Source organism: Anas acuta, chromosome 1 (genome assembly GCF_963932015.1).
Source record: "Anas acuta chromosome 1, bAnaAcu1.1, whole genome shotgun sequence".
NCBI lineage: Eukaryota > Metazoa > Chordata > Aves > Anseriformes > Anatidae > Anas > Anas acuta.
Window position 1 is genome coordinate 22,087,849 of NC_088979.1, and position 15,849 is coordinate 22,103,697.

At 40.5% G+C, this 15,849-nt stretch overlaps 1 protein-coding gene across 2 annotated transcripts; it reads right to left on the minus strand.

The window, feature by feature from the left end:
* Positions 1-486: 486 nt before the first annotated feature.
* Positions 487-15,060, minus strand: SLC46A3 (solute carrier family 46 member 3). 2 transcript variants are annotated; one of them, XM_068672266.1, is made up of 6 exons: positions 14,840-15,059; positions 14,455-14,667; positions 8,320-9,193; positions 7,914-7,997; positions 6,331-6,487; positions 487-4,371 (listed from the first exon to the last, which is right to left on the minus strand). In XM_068672266.1, the coding sequence occupies exons 2-6, from the start codon at positions 14,644-14,646 to the stop codon at positions 4,284-4,286; spliced, it is 1,395 nt and encodes a 464-aa protein (XP_068528367.1). In that variant the 5' UTR covers positions 14,647-14,667; positions 14,840-15,059; the 3' UTR covers positions 487-4,283. The 2 variants fall into 2 exon arrangements, with proteins under 2 accessions (XP_068528367.1, XP_068528376.1); XM_068672275.1 differs by lacking the exon at positions 6,331-6,487 and having other exon boundaries at positions 14,840-15,060.
* Positions 15,061-15,849: the final 789 nt, after the last annotated feature.

Consider the following 15,849-nt stretch of genomic DNA (forward strand, 5'->3'; position numbering starts at 1 on the left):
ATGCATCATAAATCTGTAAGGCAGCTTATAGGATTCTACAGATTAGGATTTTCATCCTAAGACTTCATCTTTTCCAGGTTTTCCTATATTGTTTCAGATGTTATCTGACACTATGCACTGGTGAGCCTCTTCCATTTTTTTTAATGGGGAAAAAAAGTCTGGTTCAAAAGGACTAGTCTCTTGTCATCTACAGGGAGCCTGAAACAATGTGTTTATCCAGCAGATTTTGATTATTCTTAGGAAGAGTGGTAAGTGTACTTAGTATCCTGTTGTAGATCATTTTAGCAGAGATGTTGCTGTAAACCTCCTTTCACAATCCCAAAATCTCAAAACATCTCTTGTGCTTTTTGGTATGCTTAAAGCTGCCACAAGCTCCCTACCCATGTGCACCAAAGCTTCTAGCTTTTCCCCCCTGCAAATTTTGCAGTGCTTTTTTTGCGTATTTATTGCAAAACATTTCAAGTTAAAAACTGAGATGACACAAAGTACTTTACTGGATGTTTTATTTACTTTATATGTATTCATTTAAGAGTGAAAATTGCCTATTGAGAGTTGGAGAGATTAGAGGTTTTTGCTATGAAATACAAATTAAGACTTGTGTTTTTTGCCTCAGTGAACTTAAACAATGGGACGAATAAATTTAAAGGACAAACCTACTCACTATCTTATGTTGCTGTACTTTCTGTGAGCTGGTATACTTCATTGGCTAGTGGGATTGGCTGCTAATTTATAAATGGCTTAAGTTTCTTGGCAATTATGTATAAAGCAAGAGTAAGCTGTTGTAAAGCAAACTGGGTCAGGCCAGAAAGGCTAAGAGATTACCTAGGCAGGTCTGGGATGATCTAAGATACCGTAGGAGGATTTTCAGGTCTGCCTTCCTACCGGCACTGTTCCAGGAATGGGTGTGCAGAAAACAGTTGGCCCAGTTGTTCAAGGACTGCTACTATAAACTCCCTGCCTCTGCTTATGTAGCTGGTCAGCCTTTCCTGGTGCAGGTTGAAAGCTGGATGCTCTTGCACCTGAGCAAAACTACATTAAGACAAGTAATTTATTAGAGATTCTTATTAGTGAAAGCAGAGTGGACATATTAGGAAGCCGGCCTTAATTTCTAGGTGGTTTTGTTCAAAGTTTAGTATACTTCATCTTCAGTGAGATCGAGCCATATTCAGAGCAAGGAAACTTCATTGTTCATCCTGCCTGAAGGAAGCCACTTTTAAGGGTTAGCCAGGCTGGAAAGCAAATGGTCTATTTAAGAGGCACATTAAGAATTTATGTGGTATGCTGTTAAAGTAATGGGAGTCAAACAGGGCTGAGGCCAAGTGCTTTTCAGTATGCTTAAAGCTGCCACAAGCTTCCTACCCATGTCCTGAACCTGACTTCTTGCAGGCAGCAACGTTGTCCCTGCTCTGCAGTTCCCCACCTCCTATCTGTGCTGATGTTCTGGGCAGCAGCCTTGCCTCTCCCCAGCACTGAAGGAAAGCAGAAACACGTCTTCCTGCACCACTGTTTGTTTGTTATCACTGCAAAAATAGACGATGCCATAGTGCTGCTGCTTCTGTTTACATAACATTACTCCACCTGTCCTCCTGTTGGGCATTTGTCAAAAGCCGTATCAAGAACAACATACAACACAGTTCAAAAGACCGAATTTTGCTATTAATTTGTCAAAATAATTGTATTTGTATAGAAATAAAACAACTACAACAAACTTGGAGGATTTTGATTTAATAATATGAAGCACATTAGTACCTAATTTCCTCAGCTTGTACCATACACTTTAACACAATTCGTATTGATGTGCTTTGATCTCAATTCACATTCTGTGTCCACCAGAAATATTCTGCAAACAGCCAATAATTCATACAGCAAAATCAAACCTTACCAAAGCCATTCCCAAAGTGCACATGCACCTTCTCGTCCTCAAACTGAATGCTGCTGTGGAACTGGCTTACTTTGTCGCTACCTGTAGAGAGCTGGCAGAGGTCTGCATTGAAGAAGTGAGGGCATATACCCTTTCACTTGTTTTTACTTTTTCCAGGCGTTTTGTGCAAAATAGTTAATTTCATGAAGTCTTACAAAAGTGCATAATGAAGAGGAAAGAATGACAATGTAGTCTTTGTGCTGAAATCCCTTACATCAGTGTATTCTTAAACTCTTTCCAATTACTTGCTATGTTTTGGACCCAGTGATTATTCTAAAACACAGCTCATTTCAGCAACTTGTCAGCAACTCAGACACCTCAGGAGAAGAGAGTTCATCAGTTTTATTTACTGACTAGTATATAAAGTAGCTAGAAAAAGCTAATGAACTTAAATTGGCAACATCAGCCTTGGTCCATAAGGACAGAAATGTAAGCGCAGGCTATGTTTAATAGCATTCCCCTGGATTCAGGTGGAGAGCCCTGACACAGGCTGTCCAGAGAAGCTGTGGATGCCCCATCCCTGGAGGTGCTCAAGGCCAGGCTGGATGGGGCTTTGGGCAACCTGGTGTGGTGGGAGGTGTCCCTGCCCATGGCAAGGGGTTAGGACTGAGTGGCCTTTAAGGCTCCTTCCAACCTAAGCCATTCTACAATTTCATGGATAATATAAACTCTCATTTACCTTATTTGACCCCGCTTGCAAACATCTCAGTGATCAGGATGTGCAGTATGGAAACAATATTGTTTAAACAGAAAGGATCTGCAATAGCATCATCATGGTGACGTGCTAATATTTGTTGGTGGAGTACCTCTGAGAAGTAATCTTTGATGGGACAAGTATTAATGGCTGTAAGTAGATCTTTGATAATACAGCATATGCTACATCCTCATGGCTGTCCTCATTTTTATCACACACTGTGCAAGCAAAGTCAGTTCCCATATCACAGTTGTTTTCCTAGAGTTTTCCACCTGTAAATGTCAACCACTTACTGTTCTTTTGATTTTTCTACCTAGTTGTTTGTAGGAGTAGAAAGTCACATACTACCTACCTGTACTTTCAGGGATGAGGACAATATTGGCTGTAAAACTCAGTCTGAAAATAATACATGGCTGTGGTCTTCAACATGGTGTTTACATTCACACTTCTGCTGTGCTGTGCATTCCAGAAGCTAACGCTCTGTCTAGTTTCTACATACAGAACTCAAACAAAAAGCTGAAGAATCAACACAGAGATTGATTTCTAGGGTTAGCACTCTCACCGATTTGCACTGTGGCCCTCTCTGTCGATTTCTCTGTCTCTGAAACAGGGAGGATAGTATCTATTGTGGAGGGAGGTTCACAATAGCATTTGTAGAGCGACTGGGAGATAAGAAATGCTATTCAAATGCTAATAAATTATTGCATTCATTGCAAATGCTTAGATATGTGGTTCAGATTTTTTTAAAATTATTAAAAAAAATAATAAAAGATCCTCTGAAAATAATTCTATTACAGCGTTTCACTAAAAAAACAAACAAACAAAACAACTTCATTAAAGCCAGCTTAGCTGGAAGACATCTATGGGACAAAAAATAGACTTGTCTATATGTAGTCCCTAATATATATAAGACAATGAGAAATTTATAATGTAAAAATAAATGTGCAATATGGCCTCTGTAAAATGTAGGCATAGGCCTAACTTCACACTCTGCAAGCTGGAAATTTTCTAAGTATGGCAGTTCTGCATGAAAATCTATTTTAAGAACTAAGTCACAGGCGAGGTCCACACATCATACATTAAACTTGCACAAACATTCTTTGCTAACTGCAGAGCAGTCTCGTTACAGCAGGTACAAGTATTGCTTCCAGTTTTTCAGAAAGAAAACAAAAAGTACCTTTAGGTTTAGTAATTTTAGACAGTTTTGTGGGCTTCCCCAGTTAAGACAGACCTTTTCAGATGTACACAGTGGGCTGCACGCACAGCTGGCATGAGCTCCAGCAGCTTCAGAATTGCCAACACCCTCTGGGTAAGGGGCTGATAAACTTATCTCTGTCACCCCACTTAGAACGATACAAGATGTATCACAATCCCCAGCTGACATTTTCAAACTTGAGAATGGGTAAGTGGTGAAAGAGTGTCATCCTACCTTACTTTTTCTCCATGCTGAAAGCAGCATGAAAATCTCCATTGCCAGCCTACTTGCATAGTTAGGTACAGGAGATTGTTTTATCTAAGTGCTAAAAAGAGACTGGATATAGAGTGCTACCAATTCAGTGCTAGTTGTAGATTTCATCTGCAACTTGTGTGTTATCTCTGTGGTCTCGGTAAGACATGTGGTCTCTGCCACTGCACGTCAGATAAAAGTCAGGTAGCTGAACCCTTTGTTCAACTATCAACACTGTCTATGCTGGATACTTCGTCAGGTACAAGCAGAGCCAAGTCCTCCCCATTCCAGCTTGTGCACAGAAGCCAGCTGCAAGACACAGATAAGACAGATATCTTTAGCTGAGATACTTCAGTATAGCGTGCTGATTCAGCAACAAACACACCCGAAAGTTCTGTTACAGCCATCTTCTGCAGCACAATGCAGCTGACATATCTTAGTAAACAAAAACAATGACATTTCTTCCCCCTTATTACTCAAAGTAGGTGAAATCATTTCTGCTGTCTGTGAAAAGCACTAAACTACCAGGCCTTATTTATTACAGACTGGAACTAATACCCTTCCTGCTCTCAAACAGTAAGATTACCTGACACACTCAGAAGAAAGGTTTTAGAGAGAGGTTACTGAAAGGGTGGGATATTTGAGACAATAATGATGGAAGAAAAAGATAAATAGCTTTCCTAAATTTATGATGATGAAGGACTAGTTTTCATTCCAGGATGGTGTGATTTCATAGTAAACAGTTGTCAACTTTTGCTCAGTACATTCTCAGGAGAGAATACTGATTTAAAAGAAACTTTTTTATACCATGCAGCACTGAACTAAACTAATATTTCATAACACAAAAACACTTACAGCCATAAAACTGAACTCCTCTACTTTTATTACCTTACTAAAAAGTATTCTCTACTTGCAGCCCAAGGCCCCTTTCCTTCAGTTCCATAAGGTCTGAGATCCACCACTATCTTAGTCTTCTTCTGAGATGCCATTTGTGCAACTTCTCTGAATAAACTGAGTAAAATACCGTGGTCATGCAGGAACAGGTTTGAAAGTATGTGAATTGTGCCAGATTTATAGCACAATCACTGCCCGTGTAAAACTGAAAATGCAGCTGATGTACAGATAAAAGTTGACTGAGGTAAAGGCTATGTAAGGTGTTTCTGCAAGGTAAATGCTTCTGCTGCGGATACAATTCTCCAGCAGAAGTACCATCCTCTTAAGATAAAAACCTTTTTTCTTTTTCTGAATATAAATCTATTTAATGAAGTGATCCTTTTGCCATTTAGATCTATGTTCCAGCATCCTAAAAAGACATAATTTATACTCAAATAATGTAAAGTGAACTCAGCTTTTGTGAATACTCATGAAAAATGATCTTTCACTGACTAGATGGTCATTAAATACGATTATATGCAAGTACTATAGAGTAGTATTTTTAAACACGTCTAGAGGTTTATTCACATGGGGCTTAAAGTTAGTGCAGACCTTTTACAGGTTTCAGTGGCTCTGAGTCACAATGTATCCATGACCAATGACGTGGAAAGATAGCTTTCCATTGAATTTACTGGGTGTTTGATCATATTTATAAACCCCACTAGCACCTACAAGGGCTGCAAAACTACGCTCGTGGCCTTACACCAATCTGTTACTTCAGTTCTGTGTGGAAGGCATGTGTAAGTCTCAAACCAAGGAAAGGCACACACATGCAGTCAGGGGTACAGCATATCCATCTCGTAGTGAATTCAGGACAGATTTCAGTTTGGGGGAATTAGGAGACAAATTCACAGCATGAATTTGTGAGGAGCTAGCTAGCTGGATCAGGGCTCGAACTGGACTGACTGTGGGAAATCTCTAGCAAGGTGTTCGAGGGTAGGTGTTGAAGAGAGAAGCAGCAGGAACTACAGCAACTGGCAGCAGCTCTTGGAGAAGCGATCACAAGCTTCATGAGACAAAACAGCTCTCCACAGCTGGGGCTCCCTCCCTCCTGTCCTGTCCTGTCCCCCAGTAGAAGACATCTTATCCTAGTCTCAGCTCTGCCTCACTCCAAGCAGCATCCTGCACACAAGTCTCAGAGCACCTTTCATAGGCCTGATGTATATAAGCTATATATAATTGTGTGGAAACCAAAGGGAAGGCTACACAAATTACATTCAGTACATTAGAAAATAGTGAAGTTTGAGAATGCCTTAAGCCATTCAGCTTCAACTCACATCAAAACAGAAATCACTAGTAAAAGCAGCCAGAAGGACCCTCCTGCCATGTACTCACCACAGTGCACCCAGTGGAATTAGACAAAAGCCTGCTGAGAAGAGGAAGCTAAAGCCTGAAAACCATGCAACGGTAGCTGCATAGAGAACATTAAAAACTAAAAGGGAAATAGTGCCGGTCACAACTTCTAAACAGGCAATACAAGCAAACACAGCACCTGCCAAAAACAAATGAATGGGTTACAAACAGAACAAATTAACACAGAAACCCTTTCAAAATACTACAGTTTTAAAACTTGTTTCAAAAGATCTCTCTATCTGCAATGTTTGCAAGTAACAAACACCTATATAATATGATATATTATATATAACATGTCTTTGCTATGGCAGTGTCTTCCATGGGGACTCCTACAAAAGACTCTTTAAATGAAAATAAAAAAGTTTTGCTAGTGAAAACTTATTCTTTGCTGCTATCCTGTCACCACACCTACTTACAGAATCTACTTATCACACAAAACGTAAGCTGTTCATCCTCACTCAACATCTTCTGCACAGCCCCATCCTTTACCTGCTCCAGTACACCTCTCTGTTCTCACTCTCCCCTTCCTTCTTTCCTCCTTTCCTAATTTTTGTTCTTATATGTGGAAGAGGCTCTTTGGAATGAAAAGTAATAAAGACTGCTGGTTCAGCATGTAACCATATCCCTTTTGAAAGGGATTTTTGAAAGAAGCAATCATTTTTTTTTGTGCTGAACTACCCACTGGGATGTCAGTCTAACTCATCAGTGTACTTTTAAACACATTTTCCCAAGCCGCGTTCATGTTCATGGGACTGTAACAAAAATCACAATAGGTAAGCAGAAAAGGGTGGCAAGAGGCAACCTGATCCCTGCATCAAACTACTCAAGAATCCAAAGCTCTGAAGAATGCCAAGAAATCGCAAAACCAAGTGTATGTTAGCATTGTTCAGTACAATGACATCTTTGTTTCAGCATCTAAAGAAATTCTTTTTCAAAAATAAAACCAAACAGCTCACAAGAATGCTTCTAGATGGTCTGTGCGCCTCAAATCTGGTCACAGCAAAATATGAGACACGAGAGCCATATTTTGAGGCCTCACATGCTTTTTTTTTGTGTGTTTGTGTTCCACAACAGAAAGTATCTCTGGAAGTAATATGTTATATCCCTTGGGACAAGTACAAGTACCAAAAGGCCTTTGCTTTTAGCCACCTAACGCCTACCTTTCTAAATTACAAAGTGTGACATTGATAAAACAACAAAAATATTATCTTTCTCTGCCAAAAATCTTGTGAATGTAGAACCTGTTCTACATGTCACATTTACAATGAATATCTGTATTAATCTCGAACATTTTTCTGCTTTGTGTTCTCCATCTTTATTTCCAGATCAGTAACTCCTTTCAAGGTTGAAACTTGCAGTAGTTTTAAACATAACTTTTTAATATTAACTTCAAAATCAAAAGCCATTAATATCATGACGTAGGGCCATATTATATGGAACTTAAAGGAAAAAACACAGTCTTGAAATACCAATTCTGTATCTTTTTGTTTAAAAGTAACCTTGATGCATCTCTGTTCTAAAATACCATTTTATTATATATATATTTTAAAACAAATCCCACTCACCCTGTTCGCTGGGGAGAACCACTTTTGACAGCATGGATCGGAGAACAGGAACAGGCATAAGGCAGAATAAAGATGGCACTCTTACTGTAAAGCAACGAATCAGTAGTGAGACATAAAAGTAATAAAAATCCAGGATTTTACAGACACGTGGTAAATGAATTGTAAATTCCTAAATCCAATATGTCTATATGGCACTAAACCCAAAGCATAAGCAAGTAATTTGCTCTCCACACTATTCATTTTTTAATTAAATCCTAAATCGGCATTACCCAACCTTGTCTGTTTTACCTCATTATGATCCTTTCAAGGAGGTATATCCAATATTTACCAACACCAGTTGCTAAAGATAACGTAGTACTATTTTCTTTTATGTTTTTGAGCATGGACTGAATGATTCTGAACTCACCTAGAAACATAAGCAGTGTTGTTTTGGCAAAGGCAGCCATGACTATTCCTCCAACGTAAGAAAATATCCCAATAAATACAATATAAATGTCTTTGAGACATTTTGAAAAAAAGTAAACTCCTAAAAAACTGGTAAGAGAGACAGAAGTGAATGCAGCTGCTCCATATCCGATGTATACTTCATTCCAGCAGAGTGGCTCATTCAGTTCATACAGTGTAAAAAGCGAACTCCCACCAAACACGGTAAACAAGTAAGTCATAAATGTAAAAAGTAACACAATTATTAAAATTCTCTTTTTAGAAGGGGCAGTTTTAAAAAGCATGTACACTCCAGAAAATGTTTCTTTTAGAAGTTCTTTAAAAGATACTTGTGCTTGTTGCTGGGATTCAGATATGCTTACTGTGTCTTCCAGAAAAAATATAATATAGATAATATTGACAACATGAAGCAGAGATGCCGTCCCAAATGTCCACGTAAAACCCATTTCTCTTAAAATGTAGCCAGAAGACAGTCCTGCCAATCCAGATACAACTCCAAAAATCAAGTCAACCACAGCTATTCGCGTTGTTTTCTGCTTCTCGTCATGACACAGATCCGCTATATAAGCAAAGCCTCCTCCAAGAAAAGTTGCCATACTCCCAAACAGTCCAGAAATAAACGTAGCCGCAAATAGGACAGAGAGTGGCAAGGAAAAATATGATATTAAAGTCTGGAAAATATCTGCAATCAAAGCTCCCACTGATGGTAAAACTAAAGATCTTTTTCGTCCCTGGCGATCTCCGTTAGCTACAATGATAAAGGCAACTACAAGGCTGGGAACTGCCGCAGTTAAGTCCAGCTGCATATTAAATAGAGAAGTCTTTTCTTGAACTCCCTGCAAAGAGAAAAGAAAAAATAATAGTTAACACTGTAATACATTGAAAATACATATAATACTACACTTAAGCAATAGAAAGCATCATGCAATGGATTCAGATCATGCTTTTAATATATTCATGCAGGCTAGACAAACAGCAGTCCCAACAGCCCCTTCAAAGAGAACAAGCAGACCAGAATAAAGAGCAGCAGCAGAGAAGGCAGTAACTTCGTTCATACAAACCCTTCCTACCAAATCATCCCACAAAATAAAACCTTCAGATGCAGGGAGCAAAGCCACTCTGACATTTCTCTGAAGTGTCACACGGAGCTGGGCAGGGGGCTGCATTCTCCAAGAATCAGGAGAAAGTATAGGCATGAAAGTCTTTCCTGCTTTCTAAGCCTGTCTTTAAGCCATCTGTTTTACAAGTTTCTGGTGCTTCCTCTGTAGCCAACACAATCCCCACCAAGAAGCATCCAAACGATGAAAAAAAAAAAGCACCAGAATTTTCAGGAAAGTACTTAGGGCAACTTTTAAGGCCTTATGAATTCTTATTTATATTTACAGGCAAAGACCATCAGTTTCTAGCTCAACATCTTTCTTTGTTTACAAGATATAAGGTTTTATTGCAAGAGGAAAATTAAGCTCATGCTGAGGCACTCAGGGAAAGCCTGCAAGTCCCTTAACACTTTAGAGTAATTTACTTTCTTCTCTGATGGTATCTGACTACCTTAGGATTCATAATGTCTGCTGGCCAGCACTGTAGCCACCCTGGAACGGTCAAAAACATTTAGATTGAACAAACTGAGATGTAAAATGATATTCTGATCTTTAACTCCCTCCCTGCTGACAGATTTTGGGACAAGTACCAGATGTTAGGAGAGAAGCAGTGAACTTTATTCTGCATTCCTGCTGGCTGTGCTTGAGAACAAGGAATAAAATGTGGCCTATATGCAGTGGGTAAGGAAGCCATTGGAACATAGGATCACAAAATGGTTTGGGTTGGAAGAGACCTTAAAGCCCACCCAGTTCCAACCCCCTGCCATGGGCAGGGACACCTCCCACCACACCAGGTTGCCCAAAGCCCCATCCAGCCTGGCCTTGAGCACCTCCAGGGATGGGGCATCCACAGCTTCTCTGGGCAACCTGTGCCAGGGCCTCACCACCCTCCGAGGGAAGAATTTCCTCCTAATATCTGATCTAAATCTCCCCTCTTTTAGTTTGAGACCATTCCCCCTTGTCCTAACATCATCTACCCAAGTAAAGAGTCCTTCTCCATCTTTTTTTTGTAAGACCCCTGTAAGTCTTGAAAGGTTGCAATGAGGTCTCCCAGGAGCCTTCTTCTTCTTTACGTTGAACAGCCCCAGCTCTCTCAGCCTTTCTTCATAGCAGAGGTGCTCCAGCACTCTGATCATCTTTGTGGCCCTGCTCTGGACTCACTCTAACAGATCCTTGTCCTTCTTGTGCTGGGGGCCTCTGTCTACAGAATATAGCAGTGCAGTGGGAAGCCCGACAGCCCAGAGAAGAAAACTGTAGGAAAGGAAGCGATTTAAACTACTAAACTCAGAGGAGAAAGGCAGCAGGACTAGCACGGGAAGGGACATTATTTGCTCTGAAAAGATAGTGTCAATGCAAAGGGAAGCAACTCAGCAAATGGGGCGTAGCAAACAAAGCACAGGCAACTCCAGGGCAATGAGTAAAGGCGTTTATAAAGCCTGAAAAAAAACAAACAAAAAAAAAAAACAACAAAACACATTCTTTAACAGGTTGTGCTTTTTGTACAGTTTATCACGCAAAGAGAACTCTTGCATTGTTGCAGGCATTGCTTCTTTACTAGTATCAGGTTCTAAGACAAGACCAACATAGAAATGCTAGTATACTGGAAATAAAACTAAATCTAGCTAAATCTAACTAAATCTATTCTAAATGATGTTAACCATACAAGACAAATATCACTAAAACATAAATAAGTATGAAATGGGAGGAATAAAACAACAAAGACTTGGGTCTTATAGTTTAGGAAGTAGGAGTGCAACATAAAGAAGGTGGCTACAAATCCAGATACCCCAAGTGACCATAACCCTGCTGACATAAATGACTCGCTGCCTACTGACAAGATGACTAAGAGACAGGAGTAAAGAAAAATTCCCGTTAAGAGTGTAAGGAACTTGACTGCACCCCTTCAAGTTTTTATAAAACCAACAGAAATTAATACGGAAAATGACTGCTCAAACCCTCAGCTTCTTTACAATCCTGTAACTATTAAAGTCAATGTAACTAAAAAAAAATAATCAAAGGTCTAGTTTTTCTAATCTGTAAATTTACTCTACTCTGAAAAAAAACGTTCACGCTGAATAGAAGTAATTCTCAAAAATACAGATTTCCAAATTAAAAGCAAGCAAATGAAGAAATGATTCACTTATGTAAGAATTAAATTACAGGAGAAGTGTTTTGCCTGAAGCTACAATGTACAGGATAAGATAAATAGACAGGCTCATTAAATTAAAAAATATTAGCGAGTGACAACAGAAAACGCATGTTCTAAGTGATAAACAATATTTAATTAATAGTACAGCTCTTCCTAAGATAGAAAAATGATTATTCAAGCCAGTGATTAGAATGTTCCAGCTTGTAGTTTAATTACTTTTCATTTATTATAAAAATTACTATGGTTCCTTCAGATCCAAAAAAATAATCAATCTAAAAACTGCCAAGACTATCATTTTGAACTACAGTCTACTTTCTTTGCAGGCTTCAAGTGATTTTGACTTCAATTTCTTTTTATGTTCTGTTTTGAAACAGATGAGATTAGTAAAAAGCTTCTGCATTCTCAAAACTGAAGGATTTAAACTAAACCAACTGATAAAAGAGTTGTCCCTCTAAAAGTTAACACCAAACATTCCCAACAGTAAAATTTACTGTGTTTATATATAATTCAGTTAGAAGGATCTTGGAAAATCCAAAACACCTACTTACATCATCGGCAAAGGCCTTGGGACTGCATTACTGGATCTACCCTTTTCACCATACACGGGATTATTGCTCAGCACAGACACCAGGTTCTGCTGAAATTAATGGCTGCTTTGAGAGTTTTATATTCACATACTGTGCTAACAAGTATGGTACAAAAATACAGGCTAGTCATCCAGACAAGAGCGTGACTGTTCAATAATTCATGGCCTGTGGACAATCGTGTAAATGAAGGGAATGGAAATTTGTCAGGAAAGGGAAACAAAGAAGTTCTATTGGCCATTACTCAACTACCATCCTTAAGGACTTTTATTTTCAAGTATCGTTTCCTTTGTTTACAGAAAACACACTTTGTTTCCTTTAGGCCCCAAATAGTGTAATTTGTAAATTCACTGTCATATCAATCAGAGACACTATCTAAAATTCAGGTGAAACTAAGCATTCTGCTTCAGTGTTTTGCCAAAACAGAAATCAAGCCTTATATCCTGAAACATCTGTGATCTCAGTTTGAAGATCAGGCTGAATTTAGGAGGCACTAGCAAATGCAAAGTGCAGAAATGTCTGTGAAATGTAGGTTTCTTGATGGGATCTGTGACTGCAATTGCAAGCACCACGCATAATTCTTATAGTTGCCCTTTGCACTGACACAACATCGTATGACAAAATGCCCACATGCAGCACCAAATGAGGAGACGACACTAAAGAAAAACACTTTGGGGGAGGAACATACAACCATTATGGAGCCAATCATTGGTTATTATCTTCAAATCAGTTCTAATGAGTGGCATATATAACCTCCCTTGGCTGATCAGGCAGCCCAGAATGCATGCTGGACTGGAATTCTATTCACCTTTTTATTTTCAAATTCTTTCTACTTGTGTCACCTGAGAAAGAACCAACTCCGTGCTAAAAATTCTGAACTATTTATTTAATTACCTTCAATGGAAGCATGTACTATTTGAAATTTTCTTTTATATATGACAAATGAGGTTGACAAGCTCAGGTGTTCAGTCCTGTGCATACGCAGCACATCAGATTCAAATCTCAGATGTGACTAAAATTTTCTAGTGCCACCTGTGACACTGCAGCAAACCCTTTCAACAGCATAGAATACTGGCTGATAGCTTCCATAAACTTCATTTTCTATGTAATTTAACTCCATATTCTGTGTAATTTACAGTCCAAGCCACCTACTTTTCTGACTCTACTATGTAGTTTCATGTTCCACTTAATCCAGTCTAAGTCCCAGCTGTTGTTGCCAAGGACAATTCTGCTGTATCCTTCTGTAAACACGTTCCCTCTGTCATCCCCGTGCTAGATTCTGCAATCATGTGGCTATAGAGTGTGTCAGCGCAATTTGCTGCTTCAGAAAAACAAACATGAACTCGAAAAATGATGAGCCTTCTGTTGATCCAACCGAAGCTGTAACCTCTAACTGTAACCTCTAACTGTAATAATTACTAGATACAACATGTATCTAGTGAAGAAGGGAGAACAACAGGAAAGAAAGGAAAGGAAAAGTGCAGTATGATCACCTCTTCTGTTGACAGCCCTCAGCCCTTACATTTAGCATTAAAACTGCACTGAATTACCACAGCAGAGATCCCAATCAACATCTGGTTATCCAGCATGCTAGACCATGAAAACGTGCTAAATATGTAATTGACCATAAGATGCTGTCATTGTGCCATCTTAGTATTTCAACAAGGCAGACAAGTGATTTTCTGACTGGTTAAACATCAACTGTATTTGTTTGTGCAAAGATTAGCGGAGTCATTTTTCACATTTTAAAAGTAGAAAAAAAAAAAATTGGCCCCTATCCTTTCATTCTTTGAATTCTTCTGATATACATACATTGTAAACTGGACCTTATTCTTGAAAATCATGGGATGATTGGTAAACTACATACTTATCTAGAAGACTAGAAGTCGCAGTCACTACCAGTGGTGCATAAACACTTGCACAGCTGTTACTGGAGTTACTGGAAGGGGAGCCTTCAGTTGTGTACTTTGACAAGTAAGGCCAGTGCCAGCTTGGGCCTGATCCTCTAAGATGTTTTTCAACCACTAAGAGATGAATTTATCTGTGTCTTCCTGGACATAATTCATAGTCTTCAAAGCATGACAACTATGTACAGTGCAACACAAGAGCAAGGAGACAGTAAAACGATAGCAGTTTGCAAATCTATGGCTTTTCTACACATACAAGGTTAAATAAGGTTATAGACACGGAGGTTATGTTGAGGCAGCACCTATTGGCTGAAAGTTTCATTTCGTATTCTTACAGCTGTATTTTTTCCTCACTCTTACCTTCTGCTTGATATAAGCCGGGCTACTTTTGTTTTGCTCGCAGGAACTGGTATTGCTGCTGCTAATGAAAGTGGAATTGTACTCCTCCTCCCACAGCCGCCGGTAAATAAACTGCTGCACCACCGGGCTGGTCAAGTAGGAAGCAAACATGTAGATGAAAATGACCGGCTCCACGAAAAAAAACTTCCTCATTTCGGGATTCGGCTTTTAAATCTGTGCACCAGAGGAAAAAAAAATAGGAAAAAAAATAAAAAAGGTCATGAGCATTCACCGAAAGAAAGCAAAACGACTGTCATACCTGCAGGCTCAGCTCCAGCGTGTGCCAGCCACCCCGAAAGGGCACAAGTCCGAACCTCACCCCATAAAACACCCACAAAACACCCACCTCGAGCAGCACCCGGTAATTTTAATTAATCTCCCTTCAGGAACCCCTCAGCCTGCCGCCGCTGCACCTGCCCGCCCCGGCTGCCTCCCGGCTCGGCGGCTCCCCTCAGCCGGCCGCCCCCTGCCCTCTGCCGCTGCCCCCCGGCCCCTCCGCCCGCTGTGCCGGCCCTGCCCGACACCGAGAGGCGGGCCGGGAGGGGAGGACTCGTCCCTCCGCCGGAGGAGTGTCCTCGCTGGGGACGCCAGCCCCGCTCCCGCCCCTGTCGCCGGGAGGAGGAAGGCGGGCGGAGGCGGCGCCGCCATTTCGGGGGCGGCTGAGGCGGCCCCGCTGCAGCCGGTGGTGGCTGAGGGGGCTCCAGCGCTGCCCCCCGCTCGCAGCCTCCACTGGTGGGCTGAGCCCAAACTGCTTGGGTTTCTCCCCTGTCACGCTTTTGGCTTGTTATGGTGTGTGCCAGCAAGTGTTTGGTGGCCACTGGTCCGTCTCTGGTGCTTACACCACGTTTTCCCAGCAGTTGGGTGTCAGGGGTGCTGTCTGCGGAGCTGTGGTGCTGCTGGTTAGATGGGAACTATTTGCACCTTCCAAGCCTGGAGCACGCTGGTGTGGACAAGGACAGGAGATGTAGTTGCAAAACTGAAGCCCAAAGGGCCTCTTTTCAGCCTTAAATACTTTGGGGGGTTGGTCCTGATGATCTCTCGAGGTCCCTTCCAACCCTTACAGTTCTGTGATTATCGATGACAAATGTTGCAGAAAGACATATTTGCTAAAAACATGTCAAAACTTGGAAGGTTCCCTGATGCAGCTTTTCTCTTAAAACAAGAAGCATCTCTTAAAACATAAACATTACCTCATGAGTTTTCAGTTCCTTCATAAACCTATTTGAAAACAGCGACATGGGTCATAAGACCTCAAAGCCTGAATGTGTTTCACTGGCATGTGACATGCCAGTCAGCCCCAAATTTTGGGGCAGCAGTGGGCTGTCACATCTCTTAGTGCAGGATCACCCCAAAGTA

What these genes read in the sequence shown, in the direction of transcription:
- SLC46A3 (XM_068672266.1), bottom strand. Translation starts at nt 14,646, where the DNA reads ATGAGGAAGTTTTTTTTCGTGGAGCCGGTCATTTTCATCTACATGTTT. An exon ending in GGTTCTCCCCAGCGAACAGG is followed by an intron (nt 6,488 to 7,913) that starts GTGAGTGGGATT and finishes TGTTTTTGGCAG; the next exon opens with GTGCTGTGTTTGCTTGTATT. An exon ending in ATTCCACTGGGTGCACTGTG is followed by an intron (nt 4,372 to 6,330) that starts GTGAGTACATGG and finishes TGTGTCTTGCAG; the next exon opens with CTGGCTTCTGTGCACAAGCT.